Raw genomic sequence first — 19,161 nt, forward strand, 5'->3', positions numbered from 1 at the left:
CATCCACACACTGGGAAAAAATTTCCCATAGACAAAGCTCTCACCTGTACGTCTAAGTACGTGGTGTATGCTCTGTTCTGCCCATGTGGCTTGTGCTACGTGGGCAAAACGGAGCGACAATTTAAAGAACGAATGGCGCAACATCGTACGGCCATCAGAGCGGCACTGTCCAGCGGCTCCAGCGAACAGCCAGTTGCCCGTCATTTTGCCCTACTACAACATGGGGTAGCAACCATGCGACATAAAATCATCGACCAAGTACCAGCATCCCCTAGAGGAGGGAACCGGGGAAAGTCATTACTACAATTGGAGGCGAGGTGGATCTACCGCCTGGATACTGTTCAACCCCGAGGACTTAATGAGTCGCTGTGGCTTGGCTGCTTTCTTTAAGTTTCTCTAAGTTTCTTTAAGTATCTCCTGTTGCCCCTTTGTAATCATCATTTTTTCATTACTTCTTAATTATTATGCTTTTCTTATCATTTTTAAGTATTATTCTTTAACATTTCTGCTACACATAGGTTTCAAGAGTCTGGAGCACTCCAACATACTCTGCCCCTTGTGTTGCACATTACACCAATTTTTCAGAGATTCCTCACAATCAGGATCCCTCAAAATACACACACTGACGGGCCAGTCGCAGGCCTTACCGGACATGACGGTCCTACCGTATTTAATAGCTCTTGCAGCGCTCTATTTATGCAACATTGCTGGCAGTCATCTCCAGCATGGTCTTCGATGTGCAGCCCTGCCCCAATATATTACATACATGCAGCCCTATAAGTTAGGGATGTAGCATCTGCATACAAACCTCAACATGGAGACAGTACACACATCATGTATAGAATCAACTGTCCATATATAAACTACTGGCACCATGCAATGCATTATTTAGTTACCAGAAGAATATGATGCAGGAGAATGTCCCTTCCCATTTTCTATTACACATTTTGCTATTTTACCAACACAGTCCATTTTTGGTTAGTCGACACTGGACCATAATGGACTGACATGTCAACACAAGATTCGCACTTTTTCCATCTTGCATTTTTTCATTTTTTCATTTTTTATAGCACATTCAGACTGCCGCACAGACTGGCGGTCGAGCCAACCACATTAAACACACTCTCAGCACGTAATACAGCTATGCTTTTATAATCCTACACACTTGTAGGTACTAACATAGTGCCGTACACAAGGCACCTTACACACACAAGACACTTGGTCACGCTGTTTGTATTAATGTTTTTTGTATTTCTTTTATTGATGCTGTTCTTAATGCACGTATGTTTGTTTATTCCCCGTTACCTAGGTAACGAGGAAGCCGCGTCTCCAGCCCAGCCCACGGAGCGGCTCAGCTGACTCGACAGCTTCCGCCCACGTCAGACGTCTGGTGAGAGCAGACGGAAGATGGGACGGAGGGGGAAGATGTCAGCGTGCAGCACGTGCACGGCGCTGATGGGAGGCGGCTGCTGCACACACTAAGGTATTTATTTGGCGTTTGTTCATTGTATTGCACTTGTTTGTTTTGGCTTGAGAAAGGGGGTCATCCCCGAAACGTTGCCTCCATTTTTTTTCACATTAAACCGTTTTATGGTTTAAACTGTCTACATCGTCTCTGAGTGCCGCCTACCTCGGACATATATCTATTAGCCTTCTGGCTTATGGGAAGGCACCGGGGCACTAGAAGAGCACACAGCAACTCCGAGTGCCGGCTCCCTCGGATCATATATATATATATATATATATATATATATATATATATATATATATATATAGCAATGAGGTGTTGGTCGGCACTCCAATAACAAACGTGTAGACAACTTATATATAATGTATTAGCAGGGGGAGGAGCAAAATTTCTAGCTATGCCACTGCCTGTATGTATGTACAGTATGTATGTATATGTGTGTGTGTGTGTGTGTGTGTGTGTGTGTGTGTGTGTGTTTATATATATATATATATGTGTGTGTGTGTGTGTGTGTGTGTGTGTGTGTATATATAGATAGGGTGCTGCCCGGCACTCGTTTGTTGAATGTGTAGTTAAATACCTGGTGCCTTCCTCCTTAAGGTCTTCCGTCCTTTTCAATATAGCATAGAAACAGGCGGCACTCACAGGGTTTCTTCTTGTGCACAAAACGTGCAAACTTTTATTTCATGTTTGATGTGTGTGTATATATATATATATATATATATATATATCACCACACAAACGAATATATATATATATATATTCATTTCACCACACACCTTGACAACAACCAACCATGTTGGTTTCCTTACTTTGCGATACAACACGTTTGATAAGATCTCTGAGTGCCATCTTTTCTTCACACATTGTATCCATAAGCCGGAGGGGCACCGGGGCAATTGACAGTGGCACTCATAACATCATAGACTATTATAAATGATACCATTACATTTTAACAACATATCATCAATATCTTTCTCATATTGTCATCAGGTTAAAGTATAACAGTCAGCACATACCTTATATAGCCCACCGCGTGAAAACAGGCATCTGAGGGGCTTGGTCCGATTACAAGCAGACAAAAAACAACTTTTTATTTGCTTCTTTTACAAAATATTGACATTTTTCAAACACAGTCTGTGACAAGGCAGGCAGGAGCTGCTTGGCTGGTTGTTTATCACTCTCCATTTTATCACTTTTGAAGCTTAGTGCATCTGGCCCTTTATCAGTAATGCTAACCACTGCACCAACTGTGCTGCTATGCCGAGCAGCAGTGAATGCAAATATATCTCAGAAACTGCCAGCTGGGTTGTAATGTAATGTCACACCATGAACAAACAGAAAAAACTACAACATACAAACATATATTTCACAACATTTGCCTTATGGCTGCCCAATTGTGTGGACGGCATAGTTATTCCCAAGCATTGAGTCTGCAGAGATGGATTGCCAGGATACACATAAATATGGGGATTTAATAAACATTTATGAGATAGGCAGAGTTTATCATTTGAGAAATGTAAGTTTTGATAATATTTACATTTTTGTGCAAGATTAGATCAGGTACGATGTGGGTCAGGCATTTTCATCTGCTTCTCTCAGGGAACGGACATTTGTACTGCATTACATAGCATACCATTCCCCTAAACATGTATCACAAAGCAGACTGCAGTTAGCGCTCTGTCTTTTGCTGTAAATCTACCATATGCAAACATTTTAATACTGCTGCTAAAGTGTAACTATAGCTCAGAAAAGCTTGTGTGTTTGTTTGTTTATATATATATATATATATATATATATATATATATATATAAACAATGTCACAAAGTTAAAAGTAAATTCCAAGAATTGCACTTTTCAGGCAAGGATTTGACATTGAAATGTTGTTGCTAACGGACTTGGTGGTTATTTTAAAACATTCCTCTTTCAGCGGCTGGAGAATGCAGAGAGGCATATTTAGGCATCCCAGCCAAATACAGTGCATGTTTAGACGAGTTAGTGGACCACAGATATATCATTGAATTGAGAGGATTAAGCAGCAAGTCTGACCAGGCGTACGATTTTTAAATTGTAATACGGAATATCATTTTCTTTTGGCTGCCTTCTGCTTAAGCCGTCACGCTAAATTAGTTCTGTTCCTTTTGGTTAATTAAAGTGCTCTGCCTGATAGCTGTAAGGTTTAGAAGGGTACACAAGCAGTGTACATTGACGGCTGGAATGCTAGCCCAAAGGGACCTAAGTGGGATGTTCAACAATGTAGTCATTCGAAAAACTTGGAATGATCTACCGTTTCGGCCAGAGACTGTCTCTGCATTGTGTAAAGGCCACCAGTCAATGCTTTAAACCAATTTATAAACGCATACCATCATCAGTACATGCATCTGTCTGCTTCCAGTAATGTTTCACTTGATCTATGGACTACCCAAACAGAGGTTACAGTGTTTGCTACAATACAGTTTGAGTTTCAGTTCATTTTAATCATGTGTTGATTCAATATAATAAGATAAGTAATGGCATAATTGAGGGCTTTCCTACTGTAGAGAAACCTCAAAAAAATAGACTTCTGGGAAAGGTCATTTACATTTCATCCCTTTTAAAACCAAGCTTTTACCCATTAAGTTTTTAAAGCATATGGGTGTAACTCTGGGAGGCAGTGGAGTCATCTGCTACCCGGCTCCTGCTCCCAAGGGTCCACCTCTCCTTCCCTGTGAGTTTGAATCTGTTAATTAATCGAAAGCCGTCAAAATCACTTTTTTTGGCTGACTCCCCCTCCTAGCAAGACAATAGACGTCACACTTTATTTTAAACATAAGTTTTCAAGTGTCACACCCTGTATTTAGAATTCAAGATCTGTTCCACTAAAAGAAGTTACCTTCTACCCCTTTTACATTGCAAATGCCAGGTTGCACCTGGCATTTGGAAATGGGTCCATCTCGGGAGCAACCCAGCATTTGCAATGTGAGCCCCCCACAACAACTCAGCAATAAGCCAGGTCGCTGACATCAGAAAGGGGGCGGAGCGGTGGCATGTTGTTTGGGGGGGGGGGTGGAGGCGTTGCTTGGAGCTGATGCCTCCTCCATACAGTGTATACGGAACCCGGGTCGCTCGACCCGGGTTACCCATTCACACTGCAGAGCAACCTGGGTCCATCCCGGGATTAACCCTTCTTTTAACCTGGTTTGGAATGCAGGGTTGTTGGACCCAGGTATTTTGAAAATACCAATATCTTTCCCCAGACTACTGGGATGAACTTATACAATAGAGTTCTAGAATATGAACAGTATGAAAGTCTCTTTTGTACTTCTTAAGTCTCATCAGTGAAAGTAGTATTTCTTGGTCCACATGGTTTAGTAACCCATCAATGGCCTCGTGGCGGTGATGTTTTTTCAGTCTATGTGAGGGAATGGATGGTATAACATTGGTGGCCGCCTCCAGATGATGTTGACCGGCCACCATAACTACATATGTAGCAGTTTGCCTGCACATAGCCCCACATCGCTGGTTCACCGTCAATGGTGAATAAAAAGATGATGGAAGACTTGCATTCGTCAATGTTCATAACAGATGAGAAAAGGAATGGCTTATTATAGTCGTCTCCAGTTCTATTCTATGACATAGCAGGAAAGTTCATAATTGGAAGCAGTCAGTGCCGGATTAGGCCTTTGGGGGGCCCATGGAACCTTTGACAGAGGGGCCCCCTTGCACTTGTCATTATTGGCCGCAAGGGAGAATATTATACTGTCAAAACATAGAGTAAAGGCAGTATAAACTTGGTCAATGGGTAACTGCAGGGGGGGGGGATTAATAATGTGTTTGTCCCTTTTGTACTGCCTCTGATTAAAAAACCTCCCATGGTGATGATGCTGCTAATGTCCTCAATGTGGCTGAGAAGCATGTAATGACCTCCACCAATCAGAGCTCAGCACAAACCTCTCAGCCTCTTCCCTCCTGTGCAAAGTGTCAACTCCCAGTAATGCACTGCACACTTGTGCTGTCAGTGTGCCTTGGCTCCCGATGCTCAGCACCAGCAATCATTGTCACTTTGGCAAATAGGTGAAGCTGCAGCAATAACCTACTCCCAAGCACAAAACCTTTAGCTCAGGGGTTCCCAATCTTTTTTGATTCACGGCACCCTAGAGAATCAGACATTTTTTCACGGCACCCCTAGGTCCCAAAAAAATTAAGTAGATTGGGTTTATATGTAATTCTTAGCGGCAGTTATGTGGTAAAGGGTAGGATTTGCTTCTGTTTGTACACATTCTATGATTGGCAGCCACCAGCACTGGTTTTGCTCATAAATAATTAACCATTAATAATTTGAGTTGGTCCTGGACCACCCACCCGCGGCACCCCTGCATGTGTCCCGAGGCACCCCAGGGAGCCGCGGCACACAGTTTGGGAACCACTGCTTTAGCTAATAAAAAAAATATTTTTTAGAAAAATGCATGCAGACCACAGGGGGGCCCTAGCTAGAGGGGGCCCAGGGGTGTTGACCCCATCCCCCCCCCCCCCCTTTTAATCCAGCCCTGGAAGCAGTGATGATTTTGATTTTGCGTTTTTTTTATTATTATTATTATTATTATTATTATTATTATTATTTTAGAATAACATTTTTTAGTATGCATTCAGTAATAGTAGTTCTTGCAGTGGCGTAACTATAGCTCCGCAGCCCCCGAGGTGGCGGGGGGGGTGAAGAGAAATTGGGGGCGCCGCCAGGGGGCTGCGGGGCTATAGTTACCCGCAGTCTGCGTACTGCCCGGCTCTCTGCCGGGACCTGCCTGACCGTCACGGTCCCGGACGGCTCCTGCTGCAATGAAAACTGACAATTAGAAAATGGCTGCCCCCGTACTGCAGACAGTTTTCTGTCTGCAGTATGGGGGCAGCCATTTTGTAAGAGTCCGTTTTCATTGTAGCAGGAGCCGGCCGGGACCGTGACGGTCAGGCAGGTCCCGGCAGAGAGCCGGGCGAGACGCAGACCGGGAACGGGTAAGAAGGGGGGGCAGGTTAGGTGTGGGGGGGGGGGGGCGCCGAAAAACCGTGCGGCGGGGGGGGGCGCAAAATAGTTAGTTACGCCCCTGAGTTCTTGTATACATTACTGTGAGCTGCCATGCAAATAATAGATTGGTGCCAAGGACCTAACAAAACTGTATACAGTATCGTCCTTTTCAACTCATACATTTTTTTTGTTTCTTGATTCCATATGATATCTTTGACAGTATGGACACAACTTATTGGCAATTCCATAATAGTAAGGGACAAAATGCACTTTTGACTTCTGCAGTAAATACAAATCATGCCTGTATATTGTCCTCAGGGACTCAATTACGGTATTAGTAATGTATACAGGCACCTCTAATATCTAAAATGCTGGCAGTGACTTCTCTTTATTTTTTCTTTTGTAGTATCATTATGTCAGAGCTGTACATTATAAGGTGGAACATGCTTTTAAGCTTTATATGTTTTCCTCTTTGTCCTGACATAGGTACGTGTATATGACCTACTGCAATATGAGCACAGTGCAGATGATGTCCTCATTTTGGCAACAGACGGCCTGTGGGATGTCTTGTCAAATGAAGAAGTGTCTGAAGCAGTTACAAATTTCCTGTCATGCTGTGACCCTGATGACCCTCACAGGTGTGTATATGATACTACAGTGTCTGTGGCTATGGTACTACGAAAAGCATATGCTTATCTGGGGCCCTGTGCGGATACAACAGGCATCTAGAAACTGTTCATAACTGTAATCATTTATATTGATTCTATTGCTAGAAAGGATTTATGTGAACCCATTTTTTTGTACTCATCCGTTTTATGGTATCAGTGCTTTTATTGGGAATAACAAATTTTGGTACTGTAAATAAAAGCATACAATGACTGTTCCAAAATGCTGCCAAGAAAACTGGGAAGCCATATAGAGTTGCCACCTTTGGATGTATTACAGTATATAAACATGTAATTCTTTCTTAGAAGAGCCAGGTCATGTCCCTACAGTCATGCTCACCGTGTGTGTTGATCTTTTTAACATACTGTACATCCTTGATGTGTGGCTATATATACATGGCAGAATTACCGTGTTTCCCCGATAATAAGACACTGTCTTATTTTTTTTTTTCCAGTCCAAAAACACCAAAGGGCTTATTTTTGGGGTAGGGCTTATTTTAGCTCCTCAGTCCTTCTTTTAGCTACATCATGCCCCTCAATCTCCTTATACTTTAAGCACACCTGCCGATTTCCTTTCCTTCTGCATTTTTAAGCCACTCATCCTTTCCTCCGCCGCCGCTCAGTCACTCCCCTCCAGTCTGTGAACAGACGCCAATCAGTCCCTGAGGTGTGCAGTGACGTCACATGCACAATGCATCCCTGGGACCGCTGATGCGAGCAGAGGCTTCAGCGGTACCAGGGCTGCTACCGTAGCAGCAGCATCCATTTCATGCGGGTGGGTGGGGGGGTTTAGCGGAGCTGGGAGTTTAGCACAGGGACTGGGCAAAATGGGGATTAAGCTAGGGCTTATTTTCGGGGTAGGGCTTATTTTGGACCGTTGTCCAGAAATAAGGGTAGGGCTTATTATTGGGGTAGGTCTTATTATCAGGGAAACAGGGTAGGAGGCACCCACTCCTTTTGCTCACCATGGGTCATCCTATAGACACACACTGAGCTACCTAGGGCACACATTTCTAGGGCCCTTTGAGCAGGGGTGAGTGGTGATCACAAAGTCAGAGCGGCTAGGCAGCATTTGTTACATGGGTGGATAGGGGCCCCAGTGCATTGCTTTGACCAGGGTTTAGAATGTTGATAAGACGGCCCTGCTTGCAGCCTAATTTACTAAACTGAATGTGTCTTTATGGAATGTCCCGCCTGCCAGGGAGCGAAAAGGGGGCGTGGCCGCGAGTTGCGGCCGGGAAGAGGCGAGCTGCAGCCGGCAGCTCGTCACTTCCCGGCTGTTCTCTGCAGAACGAGTCCGACAGCTTGTGAGGTCGGGCTCGTTCTGCCGAGATACCCTGCTCAATGCTGTCGGGGAAGACAGCATTGAATAGGGCCCGGCAGGCATCTCCCCGGTGGGAGGTGCTCGCCGGAGATTGAATATCCCCCTTAGACCGAACGCTGGTCTAATAGTATTGTATTATTCTCATTAAAGTATTGTTCCTTGCGTGCGACAGTAACCTGTATTTAAGATTTTAGTAAACCATTTCCGTTATTCATTTTGTTAACTAGTCACAAATCAGTTGGTAAACAGGTTTTATACTTTGTATGTAATGTATGTCCCGTTCTTAAGTGTGCTACATGTTCAACTTGCATCCTGAAACCACTACATATAAAAAGGCTGCTGCTCGTATCAAACCTAAATAAAATAAGAAATGGTACTATTTACCTAGAACGGCGCCCGCGATTGGCATCGCGGGCGTCGGGGGTAAAAAATCGCGGGCACATAAAAAACGGGTGCGACGCGATGCCCGCGATTTTCCCATAGGGATCAATGTTAAAACTGTGATTGGACGCAATTTTACAGTTAAATGCCTCAATGCCCGCGATTTGGCCATAGGAAACAATGTTAAATGGGCCACAGAGCCCTAATAGTGCCCTTGAACTGTGAAATGGCCCCCACAATTGTTAACGCCACCCCACGATCAACGTCAACCCGAAGCGTGGCGAGCGGCGGCGGTACGCGTCCTCCGACCTTTTCATACCCCCACTATCCACGTCGGCGTGGAGTTGAGAATAGAATAGTGTGGCGAGCGCAGCGAGGCGAGCGGATGCGGATACCTTCACAGGTAAACGCGTCCCTTCGCCATGGACACCTGGGAAGCCCGCGAGGGGACGCGTATAACTGTGAAGGTATTCGCGGCCCCTCGCGGGGCTCGCTGCGCTCGCCACGCTTCGGGCTCGGTGGCTCACTGCGCTCGCCACACTATTCTATTCTCATCTCCACGCCGACGTGGATAGTGGGGGTATGAAAAGGTCGGAGGACGCGTACCGCCGCCCCTCGCGGGCTCGCTGCGCTCGCCACGCTTCGGGTTGACGTTGATCGTGGGGTGGCGTTAACAATTGTGGGGGCCATTTCACACTTGACTGTGACTATTTGGGCTCTGTGGCCCATTTAACATTGTTTCCTATGTAAAAATCGCGGGCATTGAGGCATTGAACACTAAAATCGCGTCCAATCTCACTTTTAACATTGATCCCTATGGGAAATCGCGGGCATCGCATCGCACCCGTTTTTTAGTGCATTCGATGGTCGCGATGGGCGCCGTTCTAGGTAAAGAGTACCTAAGAAATTCCGCAAATCTTTGGGCCATGCATATCGTGGCATTATTGGATTTTTGTTTTGTATCCCCAATATAACTTCTATTTAACATGAAATTATGCAATATATATAAAACTTTGTCTCTGGAAATAAATGAACATGTGGACAGATTCTACATATGGAACTCAGTAGAATAGAAGTTTCCTTTTTGTAATACGAGAGTCTGGGCATTTCTTTGTAGACCGTGTTTAGTCTTCTCAGCGGTAATTACCACCGTCCTTGAGGAAGTTTATTGACCAAATGTAATCATTTCTAGCCAGAATGTAGAAATCTGCATGAATGCTTAGTTCTTAAATAATAAATGTTGTTATTAATCTTTTAAGTGCTGATGTGATTTCATTGTACAGATACACACTGGCAGCTCAGGACCTGGTGATGCGGGCTAGAGGGGTACTGAAAGACAGAGGATGGAGAATATCCAATGACAGGCTGGGCTCAGGGGACGACATCTCTGTCTACGTCATCCCATTAATAAATGGCAATAAACTGGCATGATTGTATGTGGCATGTACTGTTTAACTGGAACAGGATCTGACTACTGAAATAGGGCATTGCACAGTCTCCCAAATTGTGTGTTTGGGATCTCAGAGCATAGTTAATGCTGCTAATGTTATATGATTTCTCGTGTTGTACTCTAAATCGCCCTGAACATGTTTTAGCTTTGTTATACTAAAATGTCAAATTATTATAAGAAACCCTTGGAATTACCTAGTGCATATTGGTCTAACCATTTGGCTTGAAGTGAAATGTGTAGAAAATAATGTGCACTGTCCTTATGCAGCCCTAACCTCTTATGTCTTACTTTGCTCCCCTGCCAGCCACGTACCGCTGTGTGCTCCTTTCACAGTAATGCAGACTTCGCTGTGGCCTAATGGGATAGAGATAGGTGACCTTTGTCATCATTCTTTACCACACTCAGGTTTCTTTCTGTATCAAAAAGTCCTTGGTATATACAGTTGTGACCATATACATCTAGCTTCCTTGCACGTTACACAGCCCTTCTAATCGTGCCATGCTGTGCCATAACTCTGTAGCTCCAGACTTCTTTCAATGTGAAATCTTATTTGCACAAGCAGCTTTTGCTGATTAAAATAATATGTGATATGCCTATATTCTGTGTGCAACTGAAGCTGTATCTGTATACAAAATAGGGTATTTATGTATTATCTGGGCTCCCATGTTAAATGCACCCCATTTTTTCATACCCCTACTATCCAACTACGCATGGAGTTGATTTTATATAGTGTGGCGAGCCACCGCGCCCGAAGCGTGGCGAGCGGCCACGGTCTCATAAGAAAAACAGGAGCCCAGATATTACATAAGTACCCAAAATAGATATGTCACATGACCAATGAAGAACATAAACCACCTTGGCTCCACTAGATGCAATGTGCATGTAAGTACGGAGAGATGGAGGAATCGGAGTGTGTGCTTTTTGTCTATAACAAGTGTTCTCCATCTGCAAGTTTGTCACTGAATTGTCTCACTTTTGCATGTACAGCTCCCTCTATAGGCCACATTGGTGTGATGATACCTTTTATCAGTGCTGAATAAGTAGCAGTACAACAAGATGACTTAAGTCCTGCATCTCTACTCTATAAGATGTGTAACTATAACAACCCTAATATATATGTCCCATTTCTGACTCTTATGTATCACACCTTTTTGTTTGTGGCTGAACATTTTATTTTGTCACTTCGTTATTCATGTGTTAATACTGCTGCATCTTCATCCTTGTCTGCTGCCTCTTCATCCTTGTCTGCTGCCTCTTCATCCTTGTCTGCTGCCTCTTCATCCTTGTCTGCTGCCTCTTCATCCTTGTCTGCTGCCTCTTCATCCTTGTCTGCTGCCTCTTCTTCCTTGTCTGCTGCCTCTTCATCCTTGTCTGCTGCCTCTTCATCCTTGTCTGGCTATGGCGCACAGCGAAAGCAATTTTAATGTTCCCATGCAGAGGGATTACCTCAAAATCCCAGCTGTTCAAACGATACAAGAAATGCGGCAGTGAATGAAGGGCCATTGATGACATGGCTGATCACATTAGATATATTTTGCACTAATCATTTCTTTGTCTATAGTCACATTAAATTAATGTGACTGTAGCATTCTATCTGTACTTGTAGTGTTGGATCATAACTATTCCCAAGTCCAGATCATCCGCCTCTTTGTAAAGCGAGTGTAAAGAGAGTCAATAATTAATATCTGAATGATAAATGTTGCATGTTCCCGGCATATTTTTAGCATTTGTAAATCCTTTTTTGGATATATATTCCATTTTATATAGAGAGGACATTGTAATAAAAATGAGCTGTTACTCTGGGAATGATGTTCGAAAGCAATATACATACTTAAACTTTGTAAAACAGTGATTTATATTGTCCACACATAGGCTGGTGTTTGGCTTCAGCGGCATCTGTTTCTAATTTGGCAAGTTGGACAGAACTAGCCATTTGGAGCTGGCGTTGGGCAGATAGATCACATGAAAGCCTGGAGAGCACACTCACATGCTGCCAACGGGCATCTGCTGCCACTGATTTACATCACAACATGCCTGAGGAGGAATATTTTACAGCCACACACGTGCTGCTGCTGCTATACGTGTTAGTAGATATTGCAGTGTGTTCGGCTAGCCTTGGTTACCTAGAATAATTACACTTATGCAATTTAAAGTGACCAATATTTTGTCTACAGTTTAGCAGATTTTGCATATCTCTAATATCAGGACAGTAATTGAATGAAGCTTTGATACTAGTCATTTAGATTGTAGTAGCCTGATAGGACACATCCATTTACCCAACCTGCCAAAATGTGTATTGAATAATCCTGGTCATTTCAGGATAAGCTCTGCAGCAGTCTCACTTAAGAGAGGTTTTAGCTCATTAAAGATGGTTTTAAACAATAAGAACTTGGCGGATTACATGCTGCAATGTTCTTTTGTATACAGTGGTTGTTAGATATAGCACTTAAAGATTTATTTTTATTTTATAAAAGACCTATTTCACCATTGATACAGGTTTTTACTAAACAGCATTGATTCACTTCTGGTAATAGCAGTGGTGAGATTAGCCAGGTCCCACCAAACATCTAATGTAAGGAGCATTGTAGCGGAATGTTTATCGCTATAATACTTGCCCTGTTATCACCATCACCAGGTAGACAATAACAAAATAATATCAATTCATTAAATACTTTGTGTAACTTGAGTTTGTGCATGTAGAAGTGAAATACCGTGTTTCAGGGTGGGAACTGGGTGATGCCTTGCACCTTCTCTCATGATAATTGATTGGATATTCACATTAGCGTACAGTAGTAAAGCAGACTTCCATGGCTGCCGGCGTATACAGCCACTTTGCCTGCTTCTTAATGTCTGTAATAAGTTAAAACTGCATTGAGTCAAAGACAGACACATTTTTAATACATCAGCAGGAAATTTCATCTAAGTATTACCAACTGTATCCAATAAATCCAACATTTTAGTATTATTTACTCACATGATTAAGTATAATGGTGCCCATGCACTAGGGTGATATTGCATACAATCATTCGATTTTGAACGCATCGGTGCAATAAATCGAATGATTGTATGCGCATTTTGTGTCCCATGCGACATGATGCACTAGCCCGCCGGTCACATCTAACATCGATAGATATTATGTGCTGGAAGAGGGCACTTTAGGCACCATAAGATGCGATCGGATGTGATGCGTTGTCACATCGCATCTGATCGCATAAGTGTATGGGCACCATAAGTTGGAAAGAGATGCAACATAGTTCTCCGGAACAGATTTAATTGTCAACTTGCATAAGTGAAACCAAGAATAGACAAAAGCTTGCAGCACTCAGGAATTTATATAAGGCCCTTATCTACCAAACCCTGCTTTTTCAGAAGTACGCAGGAATCATGCAGCTGCATAACCTCACTGTGAGAAGTAATGCAGAATTGGCTGCTGAGGCAGTAAGGTCAAGTTCAGCCTTATGTTTCGTGACTTTCACATACCGCCCCAGAGCCTATTAGGCATGGAGAAGTAAGGGTATATGGGGGATAAAGGTGAAGGCCAGTAGGGTCACTGATGGCCTTTCACTGATCTAGGTTAATGAAGTATATGTCTATGGTAGCTATTGTTTTACGTACCTAGATTTCTACAACTTTTTCCTTACTAACCAGCTAGTTCTGCCAGTACATAAATCGAGAAGCGAGTTGTTGGATAAAGTGGCCTGCCCTACAATAGGCCTTGTAATGCCTAGGGCTGCATCAGACCTGTACACTAACAGTGGATCATTGGGTGTAAAGGCGGAGTAGAAGTGTTCCTTTTTAATCTCAAATACATGCCTTAAAATTGAGACATGTTTATTTAACAAGTATACACCTATAACCAGCGGCAGCTCCTACCTTATCGTAGGAGGGGGCTACCACTAGCCACGCTGCTAAGTCTCCCCACTGCAGTCCAGGGTCCTGGCACCTGCACAATGAAAGGTGCATGCAAAGTATTAACGTATTATGCTTGCGCATTCCTCCTGGATTCTATGGGCTGCATCAGCTGCAGACCATAGAAAATGGCTAGGGCTGCACGGTAAGGCAGGGAGTGGCTTCCTACATAAAGCCAGCTTTCTGTCTATCATTGCCCATATTGGCAGTACTTGAGGGTGCAAATACCTCTCAATGGGGCTGTCTGTCATACAGGTGACTGACAGGTTGGAATTCCAATATAAAGTCCCTGCCAGTCACACTGGAGCCAGTGTAGTCTCACATACTGCATCTGGCTTCACAAAGGCAGAGCAACGTGGCGGATTTTGCCTGGGGTGGCTGCAGTCCTGCAGCACGAAGGTAAAATCCGCCACTGCCTATAACTGAAAGATTAATAAGTGTGAAGGGTTTTTAATTCATTAAACTCTGCTTTAACACTTTGCAATGTGCTACTGGACCATCCACAATAAGCTACATTTGCTCTATATCAACAACCAGAATGGTCATTGGTGCAAAGAACTGTGCATCATGTCCTTCATAGTTGAAAATGGCAAAGAGACCAGATTAATTACATTTGATTTTCTTTTATTTTTATTAATCTTATTTTTAAAAGTTTTTGTTTTTGCATTTCATTTTTAAATGTGATCAATCATTTATTATACTGCAAATTCAGTGTGCGCTCTTACTAGCTGTATTCCAGAGCTGTAGCCAGGTAGAACACTGCTGAGCACATTAGGGTAAGGAATGGAAACCAGACAGTGTAATAATACTTTACAGCACAGCTGCATAGCACAACAAATATATGTGTGTGTGTGTGTGTGTGTGTGTGTGTGTGTGTGTATATATGTATATATATATATATATATATATATACTTTGAAATCGTCAGCTACCTTGTGATTGCCTCTGTGTTTATGTATTTGTGAGAGAGAAAGAGATGTAGTTTCACTCGCTGCCAACAGATGTGACCATTGTCATGTCGATTGTTTGAACCTTTCAACTTAAGCACTGTCAACAGCTTACATGTCAACCTTTCATATTGGTCAACCTATTAAGTGTCTATCAGCCTGGTCCCATCCAGCTTGCCCAGCTGATCTTCATTTTCCATTTATCAATTAATACTGTGGTAGAGAATGCTATATTGCTATTTTAAGCTGTTTACACAATATGCAACATATTGGCCATTCGAGCAAATGGACAATATATATTGCAAGCACAATGGCAGGTTCTGCGTACACCCAATATGCCTGCGACCATCGATGTTCAGACAATTGCGTTGGCTGTGCAAAATATCTGCAGATATATTGACACATCTGACTGTATGGTACGTATATTCAGGGGCTGATTTTTCTTAGAGGAACCAACACACCAAGCTGCTGAACAGTCGGACCAACGACCGGTCCACCAATATCTGTCTGGTATGTAACTCAACCTCATGCTTATTTGTATATCAGGAATCAAAAGTTAAGATATTTAAACCCAATAACCTTTTCAGTAACCATTCAAGCTGCTGACTTATTGGCATTTTCAGACTAAAACAGATCTGAAAATAAACTTCACATTCTGCTTTGTATTGTGAGTGCTCATCCAGTTAAAAGCTATTTAAAGAAAAAAAAATCCCCCTGCAATATTCATTCCTCCAAATGTTCCCGTTTAGGCTGAGTTACTGTATGGTTTACATTTTCCCCAGCCTCTGAAAGATCATATAATCTACATGTCTAATGCCAGCTGCATAATGTATTCCAGGAAACTCTTGGAATTAAATGGTAAAACCCATTATTTAGAGATGGCTTGTCCTGTCGGCATTAGGATGCGATGTTTCTTCTCCCTTTGTAACACTCAGATGCGCTTGTGTTTGGGATCTCTGTGCAGCATCAGAACGCCTGTAGCTCATGTTCTGGCCGCCGTGGTCTCTACCATCCTCACACATCTTAAATGTGATTTCTTAGAGAATTGCATTACACTGTGGGACTAGTTCTTCCCAAAATACCGATCTAAAAAAAAAAAATCTATTCAGCGCAAATGTACAGAGTGCGCAGATTTACGGGTGGCTGCATATGGAGTAGTGAGAAGTACATAGTAACATTTATGAGCATCATCACATGGTAAAAAAAAAAGAAGTTACAAGCGCTTTTTTTCAGAGGTGGGCACAAATCCCATTGTTGCTGCGTTTTTGTGTACCGTGGCATTTATAATATATGCAAATGTTTTGTACAGACGCACCTACCATCTGCATCTCAAATAAGGCACCACATCGGACGCACATCGGTTGCACCATAAAAGGTGTGAGCATCCCTTTGGTTGCAGAATGTTTCTTGGAACTAAGATGCTGGTGTCAGTACAATTGTGTACAAGGATGCAGATGCTGGCTCTGACGTTGCCTGGACATGGTTGCAACACGTCTATGTCTCACTCACCACAATCTGTTACCTCCCACAAACACTCAATACCTGTCAATCATTTTGCATTCATAACCACATTACGACCTCTGTCTTTATGCCATTAAAGTATGTAAGCAGTGGGACTCCGATGCATGCGCAACAATAAACATCTCCAACTGGGCAAACATCAGCATTGCGGCCATCTCTCAATCAGGCCCACAATGAGCAAAAGATGGGGGTGTGAACTTCAACCATAGAATGCTGGTCATTTTAATATTCTAGAAAATATTTGCTTTTAGGCTGTGCCCTCTGCTGTGTTTTAGTATTATTGGTTGCTATGTATAGTGTATGGTATTTTGCTTGCTAAACAAATACCAGTATGTATTAATCCTCTGTCGTATGGAAAACCTGGAAAAAAAAACATTCTTTTGTTGTATACTAAAGTGTTCTGCAATGTGAGAAAGCCACAGAACTGTTGGTCAACTCATCTCTGGGTTGACTTTATCATTTTCTGAAGGTAATGTTTTTACTAAGTATTTTTAGCAGCCAAAGCCTGGTTCCAAAAAGTTGTGTTCCATTTTTTTATTTTAATAACCAATCAATATGGCTGGCTAAAATGATGTCCTACTAACATATTTTATAAATGAGTGTGAACTCTCCTTTATTGTAAAAGTAACTTTCATGATGATAATATTAAGCTTTCTCCTAAATCTAGTCTTTACAATTTGTTATTTTAGAACAAGTACATTGTACGTAGCAAGTAAAATTGTACAGGTGTGTACGCGCGTATCGGCAGGTGTTTATGGACGGTCGCGTCTATGGTTGGTCGAACGGTCGCAAGAAAACAGGGATTGTATATATGTGTACCCAGCTTAATTGTTCCCTAATCTTCACCAATCTGGCCCTATTAAGGTCTTGTCACAATGAGGCAGATCTATAGACTGTCACACATAAGGCATTATATTGTGGCAGGAACAGCTGAGCACACCCTGTATACGCAGTATACAGTTCCATGAATAAGTTGTTTATGCTGAAGAGTACCAGAAATCCTGCTGCTTACTGTCATGGGAAGTGTTGAATGGGGGAGATAGGTGAAAATAGAGGAACATCTAATAATAATGAACTGAACATTTGTGGTGGAGGCAGAAAATGTGTCATTAATTGGAAAAAAAAAAGTATCCTGTGTAGGTGGAAGCCATCTGCAGAAACCTTAATTCCTGCATGTCACACAGTACTAGGATCAAGAGCAGATCCCAAATTGTTAAAGGGTACGGTATATTTTCTTCCAGTCAGCATTGATGCATTATTACCCCTTTTCACAGTTTAATTTCCAATGTAGGGGCTAATTCTGCATGGATGGCTAATGTGAGAACTTGCAGAGGACTGTGTGTAGATAGCCGTCGCCTAGCCAGTAAAAGAAAATGCCCCTTGCTGAATTGCAAATAGAGAGCTAATCGGTATCCCCTCGCAAATCCAGAAGTAATTCCCAAACCATCAAAAGGATTTCACTGTCTGTGCAATTGTGTGTACGCTAGATCTAGGTTTCCACTCATCCGCGACTGACATCAGACCCTCATCAAAATGCCTTGGTACATACTGTATGAGTTCCTTCTGACACACTGAGAAACTGTCAGTTTAACATCCCTAAAATCCAGCCTCCTGTCAGTGAAACGGTGAGAGAATTCTGTTTTTTCAAACCGTACGCATTTTCTGTCGCAAAGTCCCCTCGTGCATGCAGGATGCCTACAGTACGCACGCACATTCATGTGATAATTGCTTGGTTTGCCAATTCTCTATTTAGCAATCCATAATTCCTGACTTACTGTAGGTCCTTTGGAAATGATGCTTACTGTATGCACACCAGTGATCTGCAGTGTTCCCAGTAGGAGGTATTACTGTTTTACTTTACTAGTCATGTAATGTTTTTAATGAATGATTCTTGTTTATGATTATTTTTGTCCTTAAACCTTTTTTCCCACACATTCCTTTATTTGCATTGACCAAAACTGTAGATGGTGGTTGTATTTTAAATGAAGTCTCTTTGTAACTGTATTATACCAAAAGGTAAATCGATAAAAAAAAAAAAATGTCTGTTGGATCTAAATGAAAAAACGAATGGTTCAACCTTTGTACGTGACTGTGACATGTTGTTTTTTTGTAGACTGGAAAAAGAAGTTTAGTACTTGATTATATATTTTGTGTGTAGAAATGTATTTAAAGTAATGCAATGACAAAATATATATCAAAGTTTTAAAAAATATATATATAAAGAATAAATGTATATAGTTAAAACTTACTGCGGCCTGTTTTTATTGATTGTGAATACTTGTTTACATTATTTATTTCTCCCAACTGAAAATGACAGGCTGACGTGATTGTGGCAGCAGTACATAATTGCTGCAATATGGCCATTAAAAAAAAGAAATGGAAAGATAATTGCATGCACACAACACTCTGTTCCATTACGGAAATGATATCTAGTTAGATGCTTCTGTATAAAAAAATATATTTCTGTCAGAGACCAAATGTTATATTGAATACATTTTTAA

The 19,161-nt window shown here is 42.2% G+C and overlaps 1 protein-coding gene across 1 annotated transcript in view; it reads left to right on the plus strand.

Moving 5' to 3' along the window:
* The window catches only part of PPM1H (protein phosphatase, Mg2+/Mn2+ dependent 1H), a 143,879-nt gene extending 124,971 nt beyond the window's left edge, over nucleotides 1-18,908 (plus strand). The window contains exons 9-10 of the mRNA XM_083182308.1: nucleotides 6,951-7,102; nucleotides 10,118-18,908. Of these exons, the coding sequence (XP_083038434.1) occupies nucleotides 6,951-7,102; nucleotides 10,118-10,265 (300 nt within the window). The 3' untranslated portion in view covers nucleotides 10,266-18,908. The remainder of the gene's footprint in view (nucleotides 1-6,950; nucleotides 7,103-10,117) is intronic.
* The last annotated feature ends 253 nt before the right edge of the window (nucleotides 18,909-19,161 follow it).

Source organism: Crinia signifera, chromosome 4, assembly GCF_055691185.1.
Source record: "Crinia signifera chromosome 4, ASM5569118v1, whole genome shotgun sequence".
In the NCBI taxonomy this organism is placed as follows: domain Eukaryota; kingdom Metazoa; phylum Chordata; class Amphibia; order Anura; family Myobatrachidae; genus Crinia; species Crinia signifera.